The sequence below is a fragment of the Panthera uncia genome (genome assembly GCF_023721935.1).
Source record: "Panthera uncia isolate 11264 chromosome B3 unlocalized genomic scaffold, Puncia_PCG_1.0 HiC_scaffold_1, whole genome shotgun sequence".
NCBI classification, from domain to species: Eukaryota; Metazoa; Chordata; class Mammalia; order Carnivora; family Felidae; genus Panthera; species Panthera uncia.
Window position 1 is genome coordinate 72,478,384 of NW_026057582.1, and position 25,057 is coordinate 72,503,440.

Sequence of the window (25,057 nt, forward strand, 5' to 3'; positions counted from 1 at the left end):
AGTTGTTTCGCGCCCTGGCCTGCGTGTACGCCTGCGCAAAGTGGCAAATCGGAAAGGGCGGAGCTGGGCCACAGCGGTGCGCAGGCGCTAAGGCTACATCCGGTGTGGCCATCGGTTTCGCCAGGTGTTTGCTGAGGGTAGGCCGGAGGACCGAGTGTGTAGTCATGTCGGCGTCGGTAGTGTCCGTCATCTCGCGGTTCTTAGAAGAGTACTTGAGCTCCACTCCTCAGCGTCTGAAGTTGCTTGACGCGTACCTCCTGTACATACTGCTGACCGGGGCGCTGCAGTTCGGTTATTGCCTCCTCGTGGGGACCTTCCCCTTCAACTCTTTTCTCTCGGGCTTCATCTCTTGTGTGGGGAGCTTCATCCTAGCGGGTAATGATTCTATAAGTAATCGCAGTAATAATGTGTTTACTTTGGCGCACTGCTTTTATTCCCACAGCACTCTTTTTTGTATCAGCTCCCCGCCTCGTGACGTTATGAGAGGAGCTGCATTGCCCTCTTGTGAATGGGGAAATTGAGGCTCGGAAAGGTTACCACAAGCCTAATGCCAAACAGCCGCCTAGGAGCTGGAATTAAGTCTCTAGAAAAACTCCCTTCATGCTGCTGCTCAACTTGGTGATCCAGTACACTATGTTCCAATTGGTCCAGGAAAATTCCATTCCAACTTTCATTTAGCTTTAACATATCTTTAAAGTTGGTAGACCTTTAAAATGGAAACCCAGCTCTGAAAGCATCTCTCTCAACTTGGCCTAATCACTGCTAACCGCCAGTGAAACATTTCAATGAACAGTGTAAGAAATATAAATACAGGTGGTTTGCTCATTGAATCAACCTTTACTTGACTTTGGCTTTTAGGTGCTTCTACTGATTTCTTGTGGATGAAACTTATTTCATTAGCCTGAACTCAGTTTTTATTTACATAGTTCTGTTTTAGCTTTTATTCTGATTCCCAGCATTTGATACCTTGTAGACAGTCATATTTAACAAGAGTTGACTGTCCCATAAATTTTTGCCAAAATCTGACCTTTCTTGCCCAGTAGGAACTGTATGAATGCCAAGTTCAGGCTTGGCCCATGAGTGTTAGGCAGTCCACTTTATAGGTGGCCATCAGATGGCCTTTCCAGTCCCTGGTATCGCCTTCTCTCTGACTTTGAGAACATGCCAGAATTAATTTTTTTTCCCAGTGTGATTATTATCAGTCAGGCCATCAATTGCATTTTGAATCAAATACAAATACTGTGATAAAAGCTTTGGAGGTGCATCAGGTTTATGTTCCTTGTTCTTAATGAGTGTACAGTTTAGGTGGGGCACAGATAAAATACAGGATTAGAATTGTTAATTTATAGTGGTTCTCTGCTTATAGGTCTATAGAATGGCTTTTACACAAATGCTACTTCAGACTCAAACCAGAGATATTTTGCTTTCTCAGAACTAAGCCTGAAGACTTACTGACTTGTGCACTAGCTTGGTCTGGAGTTTGAGAGTTAATAGTCTGTTAGTTGGATGTTTCATTATGATTTTGAGTTTTGTCCTAGAGGACCAACACTAGGTTCTTTGTGGCAGCATCCTGGCTATCAGTTCAAATGTTACCACCATCATATACCCCAGATGCACTACCCTTTTTGCTCCAGATTCCTGACCTATCCCACCTGCCCTCACCCTGCCCCCGACTTTTTGTGACTAGGATTTTTATTATCTAGGCTGGAGAAGGAATTTTGAGAACCTCCAGTGACTTGTGTTTGATGATTTTTGCCTTCTAGGTCTGCAGGAGTAGGAATAGGGTGGGGCCCAAGCTGATTAAAAAGAAAGTTTATTGCTGAAGTCTCCCTGGTTTCATAAGCCTCTTAAGGTTAAGAATGCTTCCTCAAGGCTATATGGAAGAGTGTGATTTACTGAAGAGTAGGTATGGACTACAGTTGTAGATTATTAATGTGATAAAACCAGAGCAAATTATTTTTATTTTTATTTTATTTATTATCTTTAATGTTTATTTATTTACATGTTTTTTTTTTTTTTTTTTTGGGGGGGTGGCGGTGGGGAGAGAGAGACAGAGCATGAGCAGGGGAGAGGCAGAGAGAGAGGGAGTCACAGAATCTGAAGCAGGCCCCAGAGTCTGAGGTGTCAGCACAGAGACTGATGCAGGGCTTGAAGCCATGAACTGCGAGATCGTGACCTGTGCTGAAGTTGGATGCTTAACCTACTGAGCCACCTAGGTGCCCCGGGAACAAATTCTTAAAGATGTTTATTTATTTTGAGAGTGAGAGTGGTGTCCATGTGAGAGTGGAGATGGGCAGAGGGAGAGCGAGAGAGAATCCCAAGCAGGCTCTGTGCTGTCATCGCAGTGCCTGACTTGGGGCTCAATACCACAAACTGTGAGATCATGATGTGAGCTGAGTCAAGTCAGATACTTAACCGACTGAGCCTCCCAGGCACCTGAAAACCAGAAGATTTTTTGAGCAGATAATTTTTCCTGTTTTTGAAGCTATTGTATCTACAGTTGAGTTGGCAGACTCCCTACCCACCTCCCTAGTAAGAAGTCATAGCTTGTCTTTGAAGAGAATGTCTGTGAAAGGGCACTTTATTAGTGGAGTCAATATGGGGGATTGGGATTTCCAAAACTGTTAGATTACAGGTAATTGGGCCAGAGAAATGAAAGTTGCTTCAGGAAAAGAAAGCATTCATCACAGTTCATAGTTACCATCAAAGGGTATCGTCTGCATTTCTTTTGACAGCGTTGCCCTTATTAAATGCCCTTACTACCTCTCTGCTCATTGTTAGCCCAGATCCTCAACAGGAGATGTTTTTTTTTTTTTTTTTTTTTTTTTTTTTTAACGTTTATTTATTTTTGAGACAGAGAGAGACAGAGCATGAATGGGGGAGGGTCAGAGAGAGGGAGACACAGAATCCAAACAGGCTCCAGGCTCTGAGCTGTCAGCACAGAGCCCGATGCGGGGCTTGAACTCCCGAACCGTGAGATCATGACCTGAACTGAAGTCGGCCGCTTAACTGACTGAGCCACCCAGGCGCCCCAACAGGAGATGTTTTAAAGTGTGTGTGTATGTTTAATATTTATTTTTTGAGAGAGGGGGACAAGGATCTGAAGCATGCTCCACACTGCTTACAGTGAGCCCCAATGCCGTGCTCAAACTCAAAAACTGTGAGATCATGACCTGAGCTGAAGTCATGCTCAACTGACTGAGCTGCCCAGGTGCCCCTCAACAGGAGATATTTTAATGGGAAATTTGAAATTTGGAGTTTATCCTTTGTTGTGATTGTTGGGAAGGGAAGCCTTGTACCTGTTTATGGTGCTGGGTTGCTAATTTTCCTGTGGTTTCCTGTTGGAAGAGGAGGGAGGAGGCCATTTAGCTGGAGAATGGGATTGTAGGAGGTTATGTTGAAAGTTTAGGTAGTGCGGATGCTAGAGCTTTGAGTGCCAGGCCAAAGATTTTACTCTGTAGGTAATGGGAAAGCATCTCAGGATTTAGATTTTATTTTATTTTACTTTATTTTATTTTTATTTATTTACTTAACTTATGCAATCTCTACACCCAGTGTGGGGCTTGAACTCAAAACCTGGAGACCTAGAGTTGCATGCTTTTCTGACTGAGCCAGCCAGGTGCCTCCCCCTCTACTCCCTGCTTTTTTTCTAAATTTGAATAAGGGAGAGACTTACAATTGGTGTTAGCCTACACTGATGAATTGGAGGGAAAACTTACTTTGTCTGGTTTCTTAATTTCTTTTTGGCAGCCTGTTTTGTTCCATTCCTTCTATACATGTGTTAATTTAACATATGTTCTTTGGAAATTGATCAGTATATTTTTAACTAATATAGAATGCTATCACACTTTTTTTCTTTTTTCTTTCTTTTTTTTACTGTCACATTTTTAAAAAACCTGGTGTTAATTTGGTGTCAGTGAAAATAGTCTGTTTTCTTCTATTCCCTTATGGCTAGGAGACTTACCTGTGGTTTCAAGGAGCCAGAGGTAGAAAATTGCCATTGATAAATCTTTTTTTTTTTTTTTTTTGGATCAACAGTGTAAAGTATAGTAAGCTTGAAAAGACAGATTTCACATTTCCTTAGCAGCTGACTGTTTATCTTATGGTTAGATATCTCTAGCTGAGGACATCTGTCCCTTTGTTAGAGTAACATTCCCGGGTTGGCAGCCCTTCTAGTTTCCTTTTTTACCCTAAGTGAAATCCCTCTTTCTACTCATTCAGAGTACTATTTAGGAGAGATAAGCAGAAAACATGAAGATTTTTAAAAATAAGTCTTTGATCTTGAAATCAGTTTTTAAGTCATTTTACAACTTTGATTTATTTTATTCTCTAATCTATATGAAACAGTTTTGGATTAAAAAAAATAGTTCGTTTCTTCCAGTGTACAAATCCAAAAGCAGTTTGAATTTAAAAGGCAAGGATGCCTAAACCAGAGTATTTATCTCATGGGAGCTATTGGGCCATGTGGACTGGGGTCCAGCATTTCTTTGGGAATTATCTATCAGATTTATGGGCCCTAATATTATCTACCATAACTGCTATCCCAGAGACTGGAAGTTTGCTAACCTTGTTCCTGTTTCTAAATCTCTTTCATATCTGTAGCTAGCTCTCCATCCTCAGTGACCAAGGCTCTCAGTATCTCTTGTTTATTTATTTTTTATTAAAATTTTTTTAGTGTTTATTTTTATGAGAGGGAGGGACCGAGCATGAGCAAGGGAGGGGCAGAGATAGAGGGAGACACAGAATTTGAAGCAGGCTCCAGGCTCTGAGCTGTCAGCACAGAGCCTGATGCGAGGCTTGAACTCACGAACTGCGAGATCATTACCTGAGCCACAGTTGGATGCTTAACCGACTGAACCACCCAGGCACCCCTCAATATCCCTTATTTAGACCACTGTAATCTTCCTCACTTGTGTCCCAGCCTCTGGTCTCTTTCCCTCCAGTCTGTCTTCCACTTGTGTTTGTGGGCTCGATTTGACTTGCAAATCAGATCATTCCACTCCCCGCATAAAATTTGTCAGTGTCCCAGTGAAAAATTAAAAACCTTAAAAAAAATTATTTATTTGTTTGTTTGTTTGTTTGTTTTTGAGAGAGATAGAGACTGTGAGCAGGGGAAGGGCAGAGAGAGGAGACACAGAATCTGAAGCTGGCTCTAGGCTCTGAGCTGTCAGCATAGAGCCCGACACAGGACTCGAACCCATGAACCATGAGATCATGACCTGAGCTGAAGTTGGAAGTTTAACCAACTGAGCCACCCAGGTGCCCCTAAAAATCTTTTTCATGGCACCAGGCTCTTTCATGATCTGATCCCATCTATATCTCCAGTTTCATCTCTTGTCTCTGCTTCCTCTGTACTTCATACCCTAGCATTTGTTACTTGATATTCTCTGAACGTGCTGTGATGTCTCAAGCTATTTTACTTTTGCTTGACTGCCTGGGAAATTCCTTTGTTTCTTAGCTTAGCTCAAGTGCTGCTTCCCTTTGGAACCGTTCCCTGACTCCTCCAACAGATTTTGGTCTTTTTTCTATATTCTTATTTCACGTGTGTGTGTGTGTGTGTGTGTGTGTGTGTGTGCGTGCGTGCGTGTGTGTGTGAGAGAGAGAGGGTGGGAGGGAGGTGTGGCACTTTGATACTGTGCTGTATATATTTGTTTGTGTGTCTGTCTTCACTCTGGAAGATGGGCCTCTTGAGGAAAGGGACTGTCTTTTCATCTGTTCATCTTCAGTGCTTAACACTATATGTTAAATCGTGAGTGTGCCCGTAATAATTAAGTGAATACTAAGCAGTTATGTGCCAGATTCTCTGCCATGTACTGAGGATGAGCTGTGAGACCCACAGACATGGTCTCTGCTGTCCTAGAGTTTATAATCTAGTGGGAGATACAGACAAGTACCTGGATGGAGTGCTCTGATGGAGAAGTATGGTGAAAATAGGCACATGGGCACACATACAGGACCACTTACCCAGTGGTCCTATAATACTCCCTTAAATGTTTGCTTTTCCAAAATAATGCATTATAACTTCTCTCTTAACTCTCTTCTGTATATCCTCTTTTCCTTTATTCTCAGTTGATGATCTTGTTTTATTTTTTTACTAAAAAGGTAGACAGGAATCCTTTCGTCTTCCCAGCAAGGAATCCTGGCAGCACATCTGCACCTGTACCCTTACTCTTTGACTTCCCATGATAATGGTTGATGTGTCCCTTTCCTGCCCAATGCCAGCTCCTTCACTTGGGTAGTGTTCTCTTGTTCCCTCAGGGACTCAACTTATGCAATCATCTTTTCATTCTGCATTATTATTTTTCTCTCAGCAGATCTTCCTGCCCACGGGTCCTGTCCTCCTGCTTTAATAAAATCACCTTTTTGCACCAAAAACAAAACAAAACAAAACACCCAACCCCTCCCCCCCCCCACCAAAAAAAAAAGCCTCTCTCTCTCTAGTGGATCATTCCCATCATATATGCAGATTCTAATATTATCCAATTAAGGGCAGCCTGGGTGGCTCAGTCAGTTAAGCATCCGACTGTTGATTTTGACTCAGCTTATGATCTTAAATTGTGGGTTTGAGCGCCACGTCGGGCTCTGCACTGACGGCATGGAGCCTGCTTGGAATTCTCTCCCTCTCTTTGTCCCTTCCCCTGCTCACACGCTCACATTCTCTCTCTCTCCCAAGAATAAACAAACAAAAAAAAAATTTGGCCCCAGAAACACCTCCAGCTGCCATTCCATTTCTTCCCCATCATCACAGAATGCCTTGACAGAATAGTTGCTGTTTCTTTCTCACTTACCGTTCATTCCTTACCCCACTCTTGAGGTGGTCTGTTCCACTGCTCAGTGAAACTGCTTGCCATCTTGCCAAACCTAATGGCCATCTATTTCACCTTGCCTGAATGCGCAACAACATTTAGTATTTAACATGGTTGGCTGCTGCCTCCTATTGGAAGTACTTTCTTCTTGAAGCTTTTATAGCACTACACTCTCCTGGTTGTTCCTTCTCACCTCATTGGTTTTCCCTTCCTACTGTTTGTGTTCGGTACTTCTCTGTCTGAGGACATGATGCTAGATACCTCCTGTTCTCCAATTTCTTTCCGTAGGTGAGTTTAATGTCTATATAACTACAATTTACCACATTGATGTTTTTAGTTCTGACCCATTCCCTGCATTCCAAATTAGTAAATCCTCTTGCCTCATCTTCACGTGATGTCTGGTCTGAAACTCCAAATTGAACCTTTCCTTGTTTTATTTTCTTCATGGCACATAATCACTACCTGATATTTCCTTGTTTATTTGCTTACTTATTATATGTTTCTCTCTATTAGAGTGTAAGTTTCTTGGGAGCCAGACTCTTGTCTGTCTTGTTCTGTGCCATGTTCCCAGCACCTGGGATGATGCATGGCACATAATAGGTGCTCAGTAAATAATTTGCTGGATGAATGAACATTTAAGGAGATAGATTGAATTAGGACTGCTTAAATGAAGTTGTCTGCCTTAGGAGGTAGTAAATTTCCATCTTTGGAAGTGCTTAGGGAGAGACTGAATGATCATTTGTGGAGGAGCTTTTTGAACAGATTTTCTTTGCCATGTTTGTATCCCAGTGCTTATGAGGAATAGGACACCCCTATTAGTAACACAGGTTCTGGAAGGTTTGTAATTCCTTACCTAGGGATGGCTTATCAGATTCTAGTAGTGGTGAGTATACTTTGGAAAACTTCCCAGGTGATCATGCACCCTCCACCAGTATGCCCCACCCCCACCTCTTCTTGGGCATTTTATGTATCAGATGGGTATTGACCTTTATAACTCCAAGGTCCTTTCTGTCTCCATGGAACTCTGATTCTTACATTGTCAATAAAATAAGGTGGCTTACTGTGATTGTAGTAATGAAAACGCATCGATTCATTACCTTACCAACCTTCACAGGGAGCTTCTCTTTTGTCCCCTCATATTTTCTGAAACAGTACTCTGTCCCCACCCTCCATCTCCAGAGCCACTGTTAATAGTTTGATATCTATTTCTCCATATTTTTTCCCAGGTTCCAACTAACAGAAATGAGAAAATATCTTTTTTTTAAAGAGAAATGGAGAATGGAATAATTTTTTGGCTTTTTTTTTTTTCTTCACTTAATATATCTTGGTTGTCTTTACTGTCAGGATATAGAGAATTTATCTCTCTTTTTTTAAATAATTGCATAGGATTTTATTGCATGTCTGTAGTGTAATTTATTGAAATAATCCCCTTGATGACATTTGGACTGCTTTCACTTTTTTTTTCAACTTTATGAACATGTTGTTAGAAATTCTTTGTTCTGCTAGACAAATTCCTTATTCAAAAAGTAAAAACATTTAAAATTTTAATGGATATTGCCAACTCTCCCAAATGGTTGAACCAGTCTGTACTCTCCACAGCGGGATTTTAATTGGTTGCCCTTGCTTCAGTCAGTGTCCTTCATATTTTGAAGAGTCCAGGTGCTTGAAAAGATCAGTAGTGTTTCCACAGTATTTACATGTTTAAGCGTAATGAAAACTGTTGCCATGGTAATGGCCTCTGGAGAACTAATCTGGTAGTTTTCTGATCTTTGGGTTAGATCTCAGTTCATTTCATTTTCTTGGTTGGTGATGTAAGGGCTGCTAGCCTGAAGCAAATTTAGATTTTCTTAAGTAGTGTAATTATTTAACACAGGCATAAAGATATTTTGGAAAAGTGTACTCGTAGAACTTCCGTTTCATGTCAAATGGTGACTGTGGCTAATGTATCAGGTTGGCATCTTCAGGGATCTAGAGTGTGGCAGTGGAGAGTTCTCTGTCAGCGTTATATAGTTTAGATCTCTTGCCTTTTTTTGAGACAAGCAGCTGCTAGAACTTTAATATCAAAGATGATAACTATGAGGTCCTCATGGATAAGCATCTTCTATTTATAGTCTGTGCTATCCAATATTATGCACATTTTATTAGAAAATAATTCACAGTTTGGGGTGCCTGGGTGGCTCAGTCGATTAAGCATCCGACTCTTGATTTTGGTTCAGGTCATGATCTTGCGGTTTTATGGGCTTGAGCCCTGCATAGGTCTCTGCGCACTGACCGTGTGGAGTCTGCTTGGGATTCTCTCTCTCCCTTTCTCTCTGCCCCTCCCCTGCTCATACATGCACTCTCTTTCTCAAAATAAATAAATGAGCTAAAAAAAAAAATTCACGGTTTTATAACTTTTTGTCATTCAGCCCGGCCTCTTTGTTACTGCCTCACCTACACCCCAATCGAGGTGTAATTATAAATTTAAGTCAGGAGATAGGAGAGTTCTGAAGATATGTTAGTAATATATATCTTTTTCTGAGTGAGCTTTTGGTTTTTAGTCTGACACATCATATTTTTTTCTTTTAACTTAAACATGAACATAAAACTGAGTTGTACCATCATGAATTCTTAAATTCACCTGTCTGGCCGGCACCCAGAGCAGAACATTACCAGCACCTAGAGCCCTCCTTACACCTTCCCAGTCATTCCTCTTCCTGTGAAAGAGGCTTATATGGCTTATATTTTCGTGGATTGGTTTGCCTCCTGTTAAACTGTATATAGATGGGATCATACAGCATAGGTTTTTGGTGTCTGGATTGTGTTGCTTAACATATTTGTGGGAGGTCTTCATATTGTGAAGTTCTTTTTCACTGCTGCATGGTACTTTATTGTGTGCATATGCCATAGTTTATCCATTTGCCTGTTGAGAGACATTTAGATTGTTTCTTGTTTGGGGCTGTCCTGGGTATCATTCCTGTACGTGCCTTTGGATGCACTTATGCATCATTTCTGTTAGAATTATTGGGACGTAGAGTATGGGTGTGTTCATTAGCAGTCATATTTGTGTTTTTTTCTAGATAATCATTTTCATGTTTTGCTTCATGTGCAGTTTGCCTCAGGATACAGATCAACCCACAGAACAAAGCGGATTTCCAAGGCATCTCCCCAGAACGAGCTTTTGCTGATTTTCTCTTTGCCAGCACCATCCTGCACCTTGTCGTAATGAACTTCGTTGGCTGAATTACTCCCATTTACTTAATTGAGGAGTAGGAGGCTAGAAGAATGTAAGTAGTGATCATAGCCCTTGTGCCATAATGTTGATTTTAGGCATGGAAGTTGAGTGTGGCTGGTTTTGATTATAGTTGCCCGGGTTCCCATATTGCTGATAAGACATTTGCAGAATTTTCTATTGGAATGCAAAGCATTAATATGATCATGAGTCTTCAGTGCTGTCTCTCTTGGTCATTGCCTTCTCTTCTCACTGTTTTGCAAATCATTAAGATAACAAAGTAAGACTTTGCCTGTAGCTAATACCTAAATTTCTGCATCAGTAACTTCATGAAAATAACAGAAATCTTGGAAGAGACATAAATTGTAGGTTCTGCCTGGAGATTTGCTCTATAATTTTTTTCTTTGATCTCAGGTAACTTTTAAATGCTGGGCCATTGTTCCCCTAGTAGAATGCTCACATCTGGTAGACATCCAGTATATGCTGAATGAAGGACTGTGGCCATTTGCTAATAATGTGTGCTAAAGTGGAAATAAATGGGGAAATTGGATTAGCTTGGGGGAAGACTTTAAAATATATGATGAAATGTCATTTGGTTCGTTTGCCATTTTCCCTTTATTAGTGTAGAACTCCTTTTTCTCTAAACTCTTATGTAGAATCTCAGTATATAAAACAGCAATGGAGCTGGAGTTGTTTTGATTGACAGAATTGAAAAGCCCTCTCTGCTTGGCCTTTCTTCCTCCCAAGCAGAATCCTAAATCTCTAAGAAGCACATGAGTGGTTTCCAAACTGTGTGTTGACACTGTTATTTTATATATGAGAAAACAGAGGCCTTCTGTGGCCACACAGCTAGGTGGTTGCAGAGTGGTGCCTTCCCTAGTGGTGCCCTTGGCCTAGTGCTCCTCTAGTACCCTACCTGGCTTACGATGAGCGAATGCGCTATTTTCTTTGCCTTTCCATCATAACATTTAGTGTTGCTATTGGGTGGTAGGAAAAAAAAGAACCTTAGGAAATGTTATCCTTTTTGGGGGAAGAATATCCTAGGACTAGCCTCTGTCACTACTTAGAAATCTGTCATGTTTGTACTAATTGGCAGTATAACACAAGAGTTAGCGACTCTGTCCAAAGTGTATGCAATAATGCGACAAGGACTGTACATTAATTTCTGGCATGAATGAATCAGTTGCTTACAGTGTTCCATGGATTCTTTTTGTCATTGATAACTGCTTCAAAAACAGTTCTGTTAATTCAGGTAATTTTTCATTTTTGGTAGTGGTAAGTTGACAGAAACGGTTTATTTCAGTGAAAAAGTTTGAGAAGTACTTCTTTCTACTATTCTGATACAGTTTAACTCTTTGGAAACCTGATCAGGGCTTGAGTTGTCCCCCTCCCTCCCCTTACCACACCTTCTATGTGGCAGTCAGTGCCTTGTTACTGGGAATACAAACAAAAGTAAAATGTGGGTCTTAACTTTTCTAGTAGAGGAGAAGGCCTATAAACATAGCAGTTAAAATTCAGCATAGTTAGAGCCACACCAAAGATCTGAACAAAGTACTGTGGGAGTCTAGAGAAGGGAGCTATATGCCATTTGGGAGCAGAGGCAGCAGACAAGGTATTTGAGGATGATAACTCTTTGAGTACAGCTAAAAAACCAAACCACCAACATTGACCTTATACTTGCAAACCTCATGAGTGACTCTTGGGCTCTCTGATAGTAACCTTGCTGGGAAAGTCATAGGTCTTTTGACTGATTTGCTTTAGATTACTAAAATTATTTTTTCTAGATGAGTCATGTGTATGCTTAGGAAGGGAACAGAGCAAACAATTCAAGGGTGTTCTTTAGGCTCAGGGAGATACCAAATCATAGAAAATGATTTCCTATGGCCGACGTGATTGGAAGAGGACTCTGCTGCAGAGAGCTTAGTATTTCAAAATTATGACAAAAACAGAGACAAAAAAGCAGGCTCAGCAGGAATTGCATACTGCAGACCATATTAACAATGTAGGGCCACTTGTTCAACTGGGAATTAATGGGCCCAAGGTAGAGCAAAATCTTCCAATCCTAGATTATAGTGGTAAATCATTCTGTAGAGAGTATGCTCATTGAAAAATCCTTTTCTCGGACATTGTCCAAAAGATTTTTCACAGAGATCATTTGACACAGGTTATACTCTCCTACTTTTAAACCTGTATCTATTTTCCCTTTTTATGTGCTTTGTATTTTAGCTTTTTTTTTATTTTTAAAGGTTTATTTTTGAGAGAGAGAGAGAGCAAGCAGGGAAGGGGCAGAGAGAGAGGGAGACACAGAATCTGAAGCAGACTTCAGGCTCTGAGCTGTCAGTACAGACCCCGACGTGGGACTAGAACCCACAAACTGTAAGATCATGACCTGAGCTGAAGTTGGATGCTTAACCGACTGAGTCACTCAGATGCCCCTAACTCTTTCTTTAAAGTTTATTTTATTATTTATTTTGAGAGAAAGCAGGGGAAGGGACAGAGACAGAGGGAGAAAGATGCTGTCAGTGCAGAGCCTGACATGGGGCTTGAACTCATGAACTGTGAGATCCTGACCTGAGCCAAAATCAAGAGCTGGATGCTTAACCAACTGAGCCGCCTAGGCACCCCTGCCCTTTTTATGTGTAGTGTGCCAAAACACTTTTAAAATATTTTCCAAGTAAGTTCTCAATATTTATACCAACTCAGAAGGTAGAACAAAACAGATTGAACATTCTCTATACTTGCCAAGTACATTGAGGGTTGGGTATAAAAAGAATAAACATCTATAGTGTACGCTCTTGCATGAATTTGAGGATGACATTTAAAACTAGCAGCTACTCTGAAAAAAGGCAGATCAGAAGAAAATGGCATTGAGTTGAAAAAATAAATATTCAAGAAGTAACTAAATTAACATACAGATAGTGAGAGCTCACCATAGGTCAGGATTTAAGTGCTTCTTGTTCTGTGTCTTTTATTTATTTTTTATTTTTTAAAAGTTTATTTATTTATTTTGGGAGAGAGTTCGAGCAGGGGAGAGAGGGAGAGAGGGAGAATTCTGCGGGGCTTAATCCCACAAACCACAAGATCATGACCTGAGCCGAAATCAAGAGTTGGACACTTAACTGATTGAGCCACCCAGGCACCCATGTCTTACTTTAATTTTAAAATAACCTCATGAGGGGGGCACTTGGGTGGCTCAGTCAGTTGAGCATCTGACTTGGGCTCAGGTCATGATCTCAGGGTTCGTGGGTTTGAGTCCCTGCGTTGGGTTCTGTGTGAATAGCTCAGAGCCCGGAGCCTGCTTCAGATTGTTTCCTTCTCTCTGCCTCTCCCCTGCTCATACTCTCTCTCTCTCTCTGTCTCTCTGTCTGTCTCTCTCAAAAATAAATAAAACATTAAAAACAAAAAAGCCTGATAATCCAGTGTGACTTCAAAAAAGTTTTCTTATGCCCCATTTTTGCTTGTTTGTTTACTATAGAGTATTTGACAATTGAAGAGTTAAAGAAGTGTGTTTAAAAAGTCAGCTATTGGGGCGCCTGGGTGGCTCAGTCAGTTAAGTGTCCATCTTTGGCTCAGGTCATCATCTCGCGGTCTGTGAGTTCGAGCCCTGCATCAGGCTCTGTGCTAACAGCTCAGAGCCTGGAGCCTGCTTCGGTTTACGTGTCTCCCTCTCTCTCTGCCCCATCCCCTGTTCACGCTTTGTCTCTCTCCATCTCTCAAAAATGAATAAATGTTAAAATTAAAAAAAAAAAATCAGTTATTTATCACTGTGCTTTCCTTATTATTTTCTTTGCTTTTATTATAACAAGTTTAAAAAATACAGAAAAGTAGAAAGAATAACCTAACCAATCGATGCTGGGAATTAAGATTTTGAACAGATTAGGGGTGCCTGGGTGTCTCAGTCAGTTAAGTGTCCAACTTTGGCTCAGGTCATGATCTCTTGGTTCGTGGGTTCAAGCCCCGCATCAGAGCCCAGAGCCTGGAGCCTGCTTCAGATTCTGTGTCTCCCTCTGTCTCTGCCCCTCCCTTGCTTGCACTCAGTCTCTGTCTCTCAAAAATAAATAAACATTAAAAAAAAAAAAAAAGATTTTGAACAGATTAGACGTTGTAGATTCAGCTGAAGTTCCCTTCCCTCTGCTGGAAGACCTGAGCTTCATGACAATTTCATTCAGCTAGGACTAATGTAAAACCTAGATCTATTAACACAGCCTTTTCCAACCTTTAGCCAGCCTATGTGGTCTCCTGAAAACCCATCCTGTGCCACTCAGTTGGCAGCACTGGTTATATAGTTGGCTAAAGTTTATTTATTTTGAGAGAGAGAAAGAGAAAGAGAATCCCAAGCACGCTGCACACTGTCAGCGCAGAGCTCGATACGGGGCTCAAATTCATGAACTGTGAGATCATGACGGAGCTGAAGTCTGACGCTTAACCACCTGAACCACCCAGACACCCCTTACTTTATTTTTAGGCAAACTCCACACCCAACTCGAGGCTCAAACTCAGTGACCCCAGAGATCAAGAGTCGCATGTTCTACTGCCAGGCATACCACTCATGATAGTTTTTAGATGATCCTAAAAATGAAAATCCAAAAGTAAAAAATGCTCCTAGTGACCTTTGGAGTTGCTGGTTAGTGTCTGGCACTTAGGTGGCTGTAAATTTATTTTGGATGAATTTATGACACAGTTCAGTAGATTTGAATATTTTAAAATTTACATACTATCTGTAAGTATTTCCTATGTTTGTTTCTTTATGTCTGTGAAGTTCTTTTCAAAATTTGTCAGCTTCTCTGAGGTGTTCTGAAGGGAAATGAAGAAGAGGGACACAGCTCCATTGGATCACAGTTTGGGAAGGGAAGTTCCTGATGACAAGGTCCCTGGATCTGAGGGAAAGTGAACTGGGCACAAGGGACAAACCTGAGCTTGGAAATGTGCTCAGCCCCTGGGGAGGTTGTTTGCAAAATGCTCCAATGCTCATGCTAAAATCTTGTTAGTGTTGCTTTGTTTTTATAATAGAGACCATTCTCCCACAGATCTTTAAAAATTCATGGTGTTTAATCCTGGCTGGAACAAGGGGACTAACCGAGCTGGGCAGAACAGAACTCTGACAAGCAGTGCTATTTACAAACAATTGTTATTGGCTCTTTGAATTTATCAGGGGAGCACAGTAGTCCCCTATTCTCTGTGGGGGATGCGTTCCAAGCCCCCCAGTGGATGCCTGAAACTACCAATTGGTCCGAACCCTATGTATACTATTGTTTTTCCTATATACATATACCTGTGGTAAAGTTCAGTGCATCAGTTAGGCCCAGTAAGAGGTTAACAACAGTTACGAATCACAAAATAGGACAATTATATACTGGAATTAAAGTGTTGTGACTATATTCTCTCTCAGAACATCTTACTGTTCTGTATTCATCCTGCTTGCGATGATGTGAGATGATAAAATGCCTATGTGATGAGATGAAGTGAGGTGAATGATGTAGGTGTTGTGACCTAGTGTTAGGGTACTATTGACCTGACAGTACTTTAGAAGGAGGGTCATCTGCTTCCCCTGTGATGGACTGCAGTAACTATGGAAAGTGAAACCTTGAATAAGGGGGTACTCCTGTGTAGTGTCCTAGAAAATTTCCTCTGGACGGGAATCTAAATATTCTTTAGGCTCTACTGCCACCTAGTGGGTCGTACATTTCATGCCGAGAATGTACTACTACAAAGCAAAAGTTGAGTTGGGTGGGGCTGGGTGGGGGTGGGGAACACTGATACCTTTGTGATAAAATCTAGTTTTTTTCTAGTCGCAGGAGGGCAGCAGAGGTCCAAGTGGGCTTACATGCTAGGTGGGGGTTGCTTTACATTCTGACCACTGGTGGGCAGTGTGGAGTTAGGCTCCAAAGGTCATGCAACCTTAATGTGGCTTAGGGATTTTGTTATCCAGGGAAGACCTCAAGTGCACAGAGACCCACAGATTTTCCCTTTATTTCCTTTTCTTGTCAGTTGAAGAGCACCTTTTTGGTTCATTCTAGACCTGTTTTTGTTCCCAACATGACCTCCACTGGTAATAATCTTTAAGTTTTTTGAAGGGGGGGGGTGAGGGGGGGGGGCGCTGTTCAGTTTTTATTTCATTTTCTCTTTGACACTTCCTCTTACTGAATTAGAGCTAGCCACCAAGTAAGTTCTCAAAAAAGGAACTATTCTAAATTTGTAGACTGTATTTTGAGCTAAGCACACAGTATAATCTTTTTTTTTCCAGCCCCCTTTTTTCACCAGATGGAGGGGGAGATTCTGTACCCATTATTAAGGCCCTAAATCTGCTTATTTTATTTACTAAAAAACACTAGTTAACGACTAATTGGTGATTGAACTCTGTATTTGGTCTGTTTAAAGCTCTCAATAAAAAAAATATATCAAGTAGAGTTGTGTTTATGAAGTTCATTGCTGCCCTAACTCCTTACTCCATCCTTTCAGCTTGGATAATTCCTACCCAAGTTGTATAGGAGTCTTTTCTGGGGCCCATTGTGCATACCTGTAGTGCTGTATTTAGCCAGTAGTTATGAAACTGTTCATTTGCTTTCCTGTCTCTCCCACTGAACTCTTAAATTCCCTGAAGGACCTCAGGGTTTAGCATGAGGTGAACAGTCACTGTGCATGTTTGTTGAATGAGTGTATGAATAAATAAACCCTTTCAACTATAAGAAAATGCTATAAAAATAGCTAAATCATTAGTTACATGGATGCTAAGACATGGAAAGTACTGTGGAAGAAAGAAGCCAAGGAAACAATTTGTTTGAAGGACTGTAGGGTGGAGCACAAGCATGAGACTAGAAATTGGAAGGCCTGCATTGTAGAGTTTGCTCTGTTAACTAGTTGATTGGACAAATAAGCTTGTTTCTGAGGCCCAGTTTCCCAGTGCACATCATCTGGATGTTCATCACTCTCTTGCAGCTGCTATAGCCTGTGATTATTAGAATTCATGATAGTTTCCAGTGTATTTCAGGGAGATTGTGCTGTTTGTGTGGATCCTCAGTTGAGCTTTGCTTTTTTTTCTTCAGTTGTTGCTTTTTATCCGTGTTACCAGATTTCCATCATCCATCCACAAGAGGTAGAAAGTTAGTGTCAGTATATACAACAAAATGCACAATGTTTGCATAAGACCTTTTACAAAATTAGGTAACATTTGGAAATGTTTTACGGTTATCATATTATCAGGCTTATGGGACTCACATATACTCTTAGACACATTAACCCATGTGATCCTGTTGTCTCTTCCTGCAATGAGGTTGATGAATGATAGTATTCCTATTTTACACATGAGGTAATTAAACCTTAGTGAAATTTAATTTTTAAAAAGTAATCTCTACACCTAATGTGAGACTGGAACTCATGACCCCAGGATCTGGAGTCCCATGCTTCACCAACTGAGCCAGCCAAGTGCCCGCCAACCTTGGTGAATTTTAAATTAACTTGTCCAGGCCCTGGAACTGTTAAGTAACTGAGTGGCAACTTGATAACAGATACTTGACTCTAAACTTTCATATTCCTTCTTCTCTATTTTGTTCAGAGACTTTTGGATGATGAATTACATCTTCTTGTTAAAAGGTTTTCATTAAAAATATTAAGCTGCTTTTTTTTCAATGAGAAAGCTTAGGAGAGATAAGAAAAGATGAAGGTAGGCTCTCTAAAATATTTCTGCTGGGCGCCTGGCCACCCATGTTGAGTGTAGAGATTACTTAAAATTAATAAATAAAATATTTCTACAAAGTTGGTCATCTTGGGTCCAGAAGACATGCTAGAGAAGGCAGATCAGGAGACCTGACTATCCAGAGGGGATGACCTTGGTGCAGTGCCCTCTAGTAGAACTCTGCAACGTGGAAATAGTTCTAAGTCTGTACCCTTTGGTATGGTAGCCACTAGCCATGTGTTGTTAATGAACATTTGAAATGTGCGTGACTGAGGCACTGATTTTTACATTTTATTTAATTTTAACTAAGTTTAAATAGCCACGTATGGCTGGTGGCTTCAGTGTTAAAGATAGCACGGCCCTGGAAAAATCTATTAAACTCCTAGTACCTACTGCTTTCCTCATCTATGAAATGAGAGGATCAGACTGCTTGATCTGTACCTCTCATTTTTAGAAACACATGATTTGTGCCTTCTGAGATTGTAGTGATTCACATTGAGCTCGGAACCTAGAATTTCTGCAGAATGGTCTTGATTCACATTTTCTCTAATTTCACTGTTAATTGGGTGACCGGGATCCAGGATGAGATGGGTTTGAAGGAAAATCAGTATTTGAGCCTATCTGCTCAGTGCTAGTGTCTGAATAGAGATGCTGCTGGAGAAGAATACGGATTCCAAATGGAAATGACCCTGTCTGGCATTATCTTTTGTGTCTATACAGAGAATAATTATTTTTAACTTTGTGTTGTGCCTGGCTTTCTTTTAAGGTGATTAGAGCAGACTGATCAGATGGCACTGTCTTTTCTGCATGGGTGACATAGACTGAAGAAGTCATGCTAATTTTTCTCAGTAGGTGCCTTCCATTTTGCATGTCTTGATACTATGGGAAGAAATTTGATTAGTTTCCTGAAATCTTCATCCCCTGGTTAGCAGTTGAAGCCATTCTTCTGAGCTGTTGAATAGTCCAGTTTTGTTAACATTTCAAAGAATCCGAGCTCCTCTGCTTTTATATTTTTTTAAAGTTTTTTTTTTTTTTAATGTTTATTTATTTTTCAGACAGAGAGAAACAGAGCATGAACGGGGGGAGGGTTAGAGAGAGGGAGACACAGAATCCGAAGCAGGCTCCAGGCTCTGAGCGGTCAGCACAGAGCCTGACGCGGGGCTCGAACTCGCGACCACAAGATCATGACCTGAGCCGAAGTCGGATGCCCAACCGACTGAGCCACCCAGGTGCCCCTCCTCTGCTTTTAGAATACTATCTGGTAAATGTAGTTTTGTCTTAAAAGAAGGGAGCAGGTCTTTGTTAAGTAGAATTTTCTGAAAACCACTATCACGAGACTTAGGTCCTGAGTCATTTTTGCCTTCTAGATGGACCAGCCTTCGTGCCTTAGATTTGTTTGACAGTTTTAATACCATAGAAGCTTAAGACTTGACTTTTGTACTAAACTATGATTTCTTTTATAATTCTGTCTCAAGGCTCCTCACTCAAATGATCCTATGTTCTAGTCTGCTCTCACCTGGGCCATTAGAACTGATGCATTCATAATTCATAGTCTGTGGCCAGAGTGGTTTTTTTTTTTTAAATTAATTAATTATTTTTTTGAGAGGGAGAGAACATGAGCAGGGAAGGGGCAGAGAGAGAGAGGGGAACAGAGGATCCCAAGTGGGCTCTGCTGACAGCAGAGAGCCCGACGTGGGGCTCAAACCCACCAACTGTGAAATCCAGCTGACCTGAGCTGAAGTTGGATGCTTAACTGACTGAGCCACCCAGACATCCTGAGAGAGTTTTTGCTTTAAGAAATTTGATGGAGTGGGGCACCTGGCTGGCTCAGTTTGTAGAGCATGTGACTCTTGATCTTGTGGTTGTGAGTTTGAGCCCCACGTTGGCTGTAGACATTACTTAAGATTTTTTAAAAAAAGGAAGTTTGGTGGAGTGAATAGGTGAGTTTTAACAGGTCTGTTTGTTCACTGTGAACACTTTTCCCTGTTTTTTTTTTTTTTTGCTCTTTTATGCATTTCTGACAATTTTATTGATATAAGAATGTTCTACAGTTCTGTATCATGTCTCTAAGTACCATTGTTACTGACATAAAAGCACTCTGGCTAGAAGTCTAATATCTTTCTATTAAGCTCTGATGCTAGAATCTCCAGGTCACCTTAACCGGTATGCAAAATAAGGTGATGCCCTTTTACCTGCCAGGGTGGCTCAGCTCTTCTGAAAGGTAGTGTTTTCAAGCCCTTTTCAAGTCGTGGCAGCCAAAGAAGATTGCAGAATTTTAATGGCACACTGCAGGAGAAATGGCTACTGACGGCTCAGTGTGTTGGAGCCCCTAAATCTAAGGGGCCACTTTCTGGCTGCACCCTTAGCGCAGCACACGAGACGCTATGAGGAACCCATCTCACAGCTTACAGCTCGCATCTCAAGTGACTAGCAGTAGGGCAGCTGCTTCTCTTGGAGTTATCCTCCACCTTCTTGCCAAAAATAACCTAATCTGTCAGTGCAAATTATTTCTTCTCTTTCCGTGTTAAATTTGAGATTGGGAGTTTTTCTCTGTTGAATTCTTCCTTTTACTCCCTGTTCTTCCTGCTGAAATGTAGTGCTTTGTAGGCTTTCTAGATCCAGAAAAGCCCTGGAGGCTCAATTGCAACCCCTGTCCCCCTCCTCCCCCCCAAAGAGTTTGTGAGCCAGAGAGGTCAGAGTGACTTCTGTTAAGTCATGTAGCTTATTAATTCTAGAGCGGAGTTGAAACCCATGCCTGCAACTCTTAGTAAGTTTTGCCTTGGTGTGCTTGGGATTCAGATTTGAACATTCCTTTTTATGGATATCTCTGTAAAATGTTCTGTGAAAAATATTTGCTTTATTCTGGTTCTTCTAGCCTGGCTTAAATGCTGTCCAGAATTTGGGAACCCCATAGTTGTCTTTGTCTTTGTGGGTTTAGAATTTTGTTGGAAGGATTTGGGGCCCTGTCTTGTAGTGTTCTAAGACATTTTTAAAAACCTTGGATATCTCTCTTACCTTTCTGCTTCTCTCTTTTAGGTTCACTTTTTGCTTTCCCCTGGATAAGAGCTTTTGAGATGGCAACTTGGACACGTGGATTTTCTTCCGATTTATACTTCCTACCGACTCTGATTTGGAATGTAGGTGGAGAGCCCAGAGAAGTTCCCTTGCTTCTGTGTTAGAGCAGTTTTGTAATGAGCATTTATGAAGATGGCCTCTACTTTCCATTAAGTGGGACCTCCTTTTTGCCTTTCAAATTAATAAACTCCATGCCACTCCTTCCTCTGCCTGTGGCTCTGTTTTTTATTTTTCTTCTTTACTGGTATTAAAATCCTTCTTTCCTTTCAGTCCTCTGCAGAGCTCTTTAGGAGTTTATAACTTGCAAATGTGAATCTGCTTCCGTGTTTTCATTAAGTATATCTGAAGTTAATGACAAAAGGCAGTGCTGACGACCCTGGGAAATGACAGTCCTTTGTCTTTTCCCTGAGGCTGGTAATCCTTTACTAATCCCTCACTTGTTACAGGTGGTTCCATGCTTGTGACACAATGCATTCCTGGAACGCATCATTAAGCACTTTGTTAGGAATTGAACTAAGTACTTCCACATTTACATGTTTCAGCTTGCTTTGGTGGCGAAAAGTGGAATGTAACTCTTAGGCAGTGTTAACGGAGTGCAGGATGTGAGGATTGTTTATGTGTTTGCTTATAGGAAATGGTACTCTTCAAACCACTTGCGCAAATAATTCTCTTGTTTTGTTCTTTCAACTGTCTCGGGGGTTCTAATTCTCATGACATACGTGAAGAAATTAAAGATCAGTTTTGTCACTTGCTTAAGATCAGAAGTCCTGACACAGCTTGTGTAGAGCAATAGATCTGCTGGTTGAAGTGTAGGCATATTTATGTGTATCATGCTAGCAACTCTGTTTCCATCTTGGGTGCTATATATAGGAACTAAGCTATGCTGAGAATTCCACCATTTAAATTTAGCTGACTACTGAGATGACGGGTTGTGCTCTAGAGGTTCTCCCAACTTGGCTGTACATTAAAATCGCTTGAGGAACTTCAAAATGAGAGCCCAGTGCCCAGGTCACACCCCAGACCAATTAAAAATCTTTGAGGGTGGCATCTATACTAGGTACAGCTGATCCTCCTATGCAGCCAAGTTGGAGAAGCCCTGGTCTGCATTCTTGCTACTCAAAATGTAGTTCTCTGACCAACAGAATCACCTAGGAACTTTGAAAAGGAGAGTCTCAAGCACCTGCCCCCCCACCCCAGATCCTATAGCAGGAAAATCTTTAACATGGTTCTCATGTGATTCATGTGCATATTAAAATGTTTTTAAATCTTTAATCTTTATTTACTTTTGAGAGAGACAGAGTGCAAGCAGGGGAGCAACAGAGAGAGAGGGAGACAGAGAATCTGAAGCAGGCTCCAGGCTCCGAGCTGTCAGCACAGAGCCCAACATGGGGCTCGAACTCATGAATTGTGAGATCATGACCTGAGCTGAAGTTGCTTAACCGACTGAACCACTCATGCACCCTTTATGTGCATATTAAAGTTTGAGAAGCACTAAGCTAGAACAATGGTTCTCAAATTTTGGTATATCTCACAATTCTTAGAGATACTGGTTCACTAAAATTATCATTGAGCAATTTAATTTCCTTTAAATGGTATACCGATAAGCTTTATCAGGAGGCTTCTATTTTTAGCCTAGATTGATAAACAGGTATTTTGGATAAAAAGTCTGAACTTTGAGGCAAATGGGTCATAAACTGGGAATATAAATTTTATCAAGGAAGAACATCATAATTTTCAGAGACTTTAATGTACAGGTTTTGATGAGGGAGCATGAGGCAAGCTGAGGGCAAAGTACAGGCTAATAGCACCCAACCCCTCCCCCAAAATGGGATAGCCTGGCTACCCAAGAACAAAGGAAAGGGGTTTAAGTACTTGGCCATGGTGATGTGGGAAACTAAGGCAAATGAAAAATCAAATTCCCTTACTGCTTATATAGCCCATTGACAAGTTCTTGAAACCGGCAGAGTGACCTCCCTCTAGGAAGGAGCTCAGCTGCCTCAATGATGACACTTTGCTAGGGGCAAAAGGGAATCTTGCCTTAACATCCTGATCCCCCAGGACCCTGTAACATATAACATGTTATTTTTAACCTATAAAAATTCCTTCGGAAGCTTCCTTTATCTCAACTCCTCCAAGATACATGCTGGCAATCATACTCCAAGCTTATGGCCCCCTGATATACATCTGAAGGGTCTCATGACTGAGGTTTTACTGAACAGAAATAAATGGCGTTTTCCTAACAGCAGCTAGCCCCTCAAGGTCCTGGAAACCTTGCTTCCAAAATTTCTTAGAGACTTAAGCTGTCCCTAACTCCTTCCCAACCTGAGGGTATATAATCAGTTACCCATCACAACCCCACTGCAGCCCTTCCTGCCCACGGGTCCTGTCTCCATGCTTTAATAAAATCACCTTTTTGCACCAGTGTCTTCAAGAATTTTTTCTTGACTGTCCGTTCCAAACCCCACCATCACTCCCAAAACTTCATCAGGTTTTGTTTAATGCCTTTCAATGATCTTGAGATACATAGTTAATCAGGTTAGCTATTGTTTCAGAGGCCATTTAACCCACACCAGGGACCATCAACCGGAAACATTCATCTTTGAAGTGTCTTTTTCCCCATATGTAATAGGGCAAAATGCCTATAGAATGCTTTTGAAGTTCGGGTTTTTAAATTTAGTTAAAAACTCATTACAAGTGACTCACTTGTTTGACTTGCTCGGTGGTTCTCAGCTATGCATATACGGAAGAGTTAGCTTTGGAACTATTCCTTCAAGCTTAAAAGAATGTGTTACCCCTACTCCACTCCCCTAATGGAGTTTCTGACTCTTAGGTGTGTGTTTTTTTTTTTTTTTTTTAGCTGAAGTAGCTAAAGACATGGTAGATGAGAGGCACTGAACCAGGATAGGTAGTCTGTTCATTAGATGCTTCTTCTTATTTCTGGACCTTTCTTAATACCCACCGGTGGTGTTGCGATAATGTCTCTCCACGGGCCTTACACATGGGTGCTCAATACAGCATGTGGAACGAGTGGATTTTGAGTACTACGGTACAGAGAGTAGCAGCATTTCCTGCTGCTTCTAGCTCGACACCTTTTATAAGGTGGGTTTATTTTTATTTTCTGTTCTCTTTTGTGGGGCCGGAAGCCATTTGCCACAACCACTGTACAGAGTCTGTTCCCCGCCATTCTCTGCAGCCGTGGGAAGCCCAGCCCTGAGCACCTCCTGCCCACACATTTCCTGTGCCCTATCACATGGAAACCATCTCATGTGTTTTCTTCTCTTAGCAGCCTATACCTTTGGCCTCTTTGATCATACCCTTTCATCTCAGGCTTCAAAATACTTTTGTTATGATGGTTGGAAAATACTTGGCGAGGTCACAGAGGCCTGTTCTCTGGTTGTGGAAGTTCAGAAAGTGAGCACTGGCCAGTTACCAGAGGCTTGGGCTGTCTAAAGTTTGAGTGCTCTATGGCTTTGTACCTACGTTTCATTAAAAAAAAAAAAAAATTCAACAAATATAAAAAAATGGATCTCTCCTGTGAGGGGACCAGAACATTTCTCGGAACAAGGATTCTCAGATGAGGGAAATAAGAAAGAAGTAGGAGGAAGCTTCTGCAAAGCAAAATAAAGCACATTGGCTTACATTGAATTAGTAAGCAGGTCCATGCGTATTGCAAAACTTCTATCGATGGGATGAAAAAGAGATGTATTTTCCAGCCACCCCTTCCCCCTCCCCCAGGCAGCCTGGTGTTGCAGAAAGCATTTTGTTTGACTGGAAAGTGTTGATTTAAGAACCTGTTCTGCTGCTTATGGTCTGTATTGACCTTTTGTGCTGTCTCTAAAATTTAGCAAATAATTAGGCACCTACGTACTGCACTGCATAGTGCACAGGGTTCTAAAAAGTAAGAACCCTTGCTGTCCAAGAGTGAGTGATTTGACATGGAGTGTCTACCATGTGCCTGCAATGGTATTAAGTGCCCTCCTGCTGTTTATGTTTCCCTATAAATCCCATGAGGAAGGGGGTGCTATTCCTTGAGATGAGGAAATGGAAATTCAGTCTGCAAGTGTTAGGGTTTGAATCTTATTTCTGTCTTATTCCAAAGCATTTGGATTAGGCTTTGAGTGCAATAAATAATAAAATAATAAGCATGGGGATAATCATACTTCACATGTTGTCCCAACAAAATGTAAGTGAAAGTACCTTGTTAATGTAATTGCTCTACAAATGTGTCCGTACTCTCATGGCTGTCATCAGAAACGCTGAGGACCATTTCACACATATTGCTTTTTTCCCTCA

The 25,057-nt window shown here is 41.2% G+C and overlaps 1 protein-coding gene across 2 annotated transcripts; it reads left to right on the forward strand.

The window, feature by feature from the left end:
• Positions 1-72: 72 nt before the first annotated feature.
• Positions 73-20,967, forward strand: DAD1 (defender against cell death 1). 2 transcript variants are annotated; one of them, XM_049611643.1, is made up of 3 exons: positions 73-375; positions 9,898-10,072; positions 20,726-20,830. In XM_049611643.1, the coding sequence occupies exons 1-2, from the start codon at positions 165-167 to the stop codon at positions 10,026-10,028; spliced, it is 342 nt and encodes a 113-aa protein (XP_049467600.1). In that variant the 5' UTR covers positions 73-164; the 3' UTR covers positions 10,029-10,072; positions 20,726-20,830. The 2 variants fall into 2 exon arrangements, with proteins under 2 accessions (XP_049467600.1, XP_049467598.1); XM_049611641.1 differs by lacking the exon at positions 9,898-10,072 and having other exon boundaries at positions 75-375; positions 20,726-20,967.
• Positions 20,968-25,057: the final 4,090 nt, after the last annotated feature.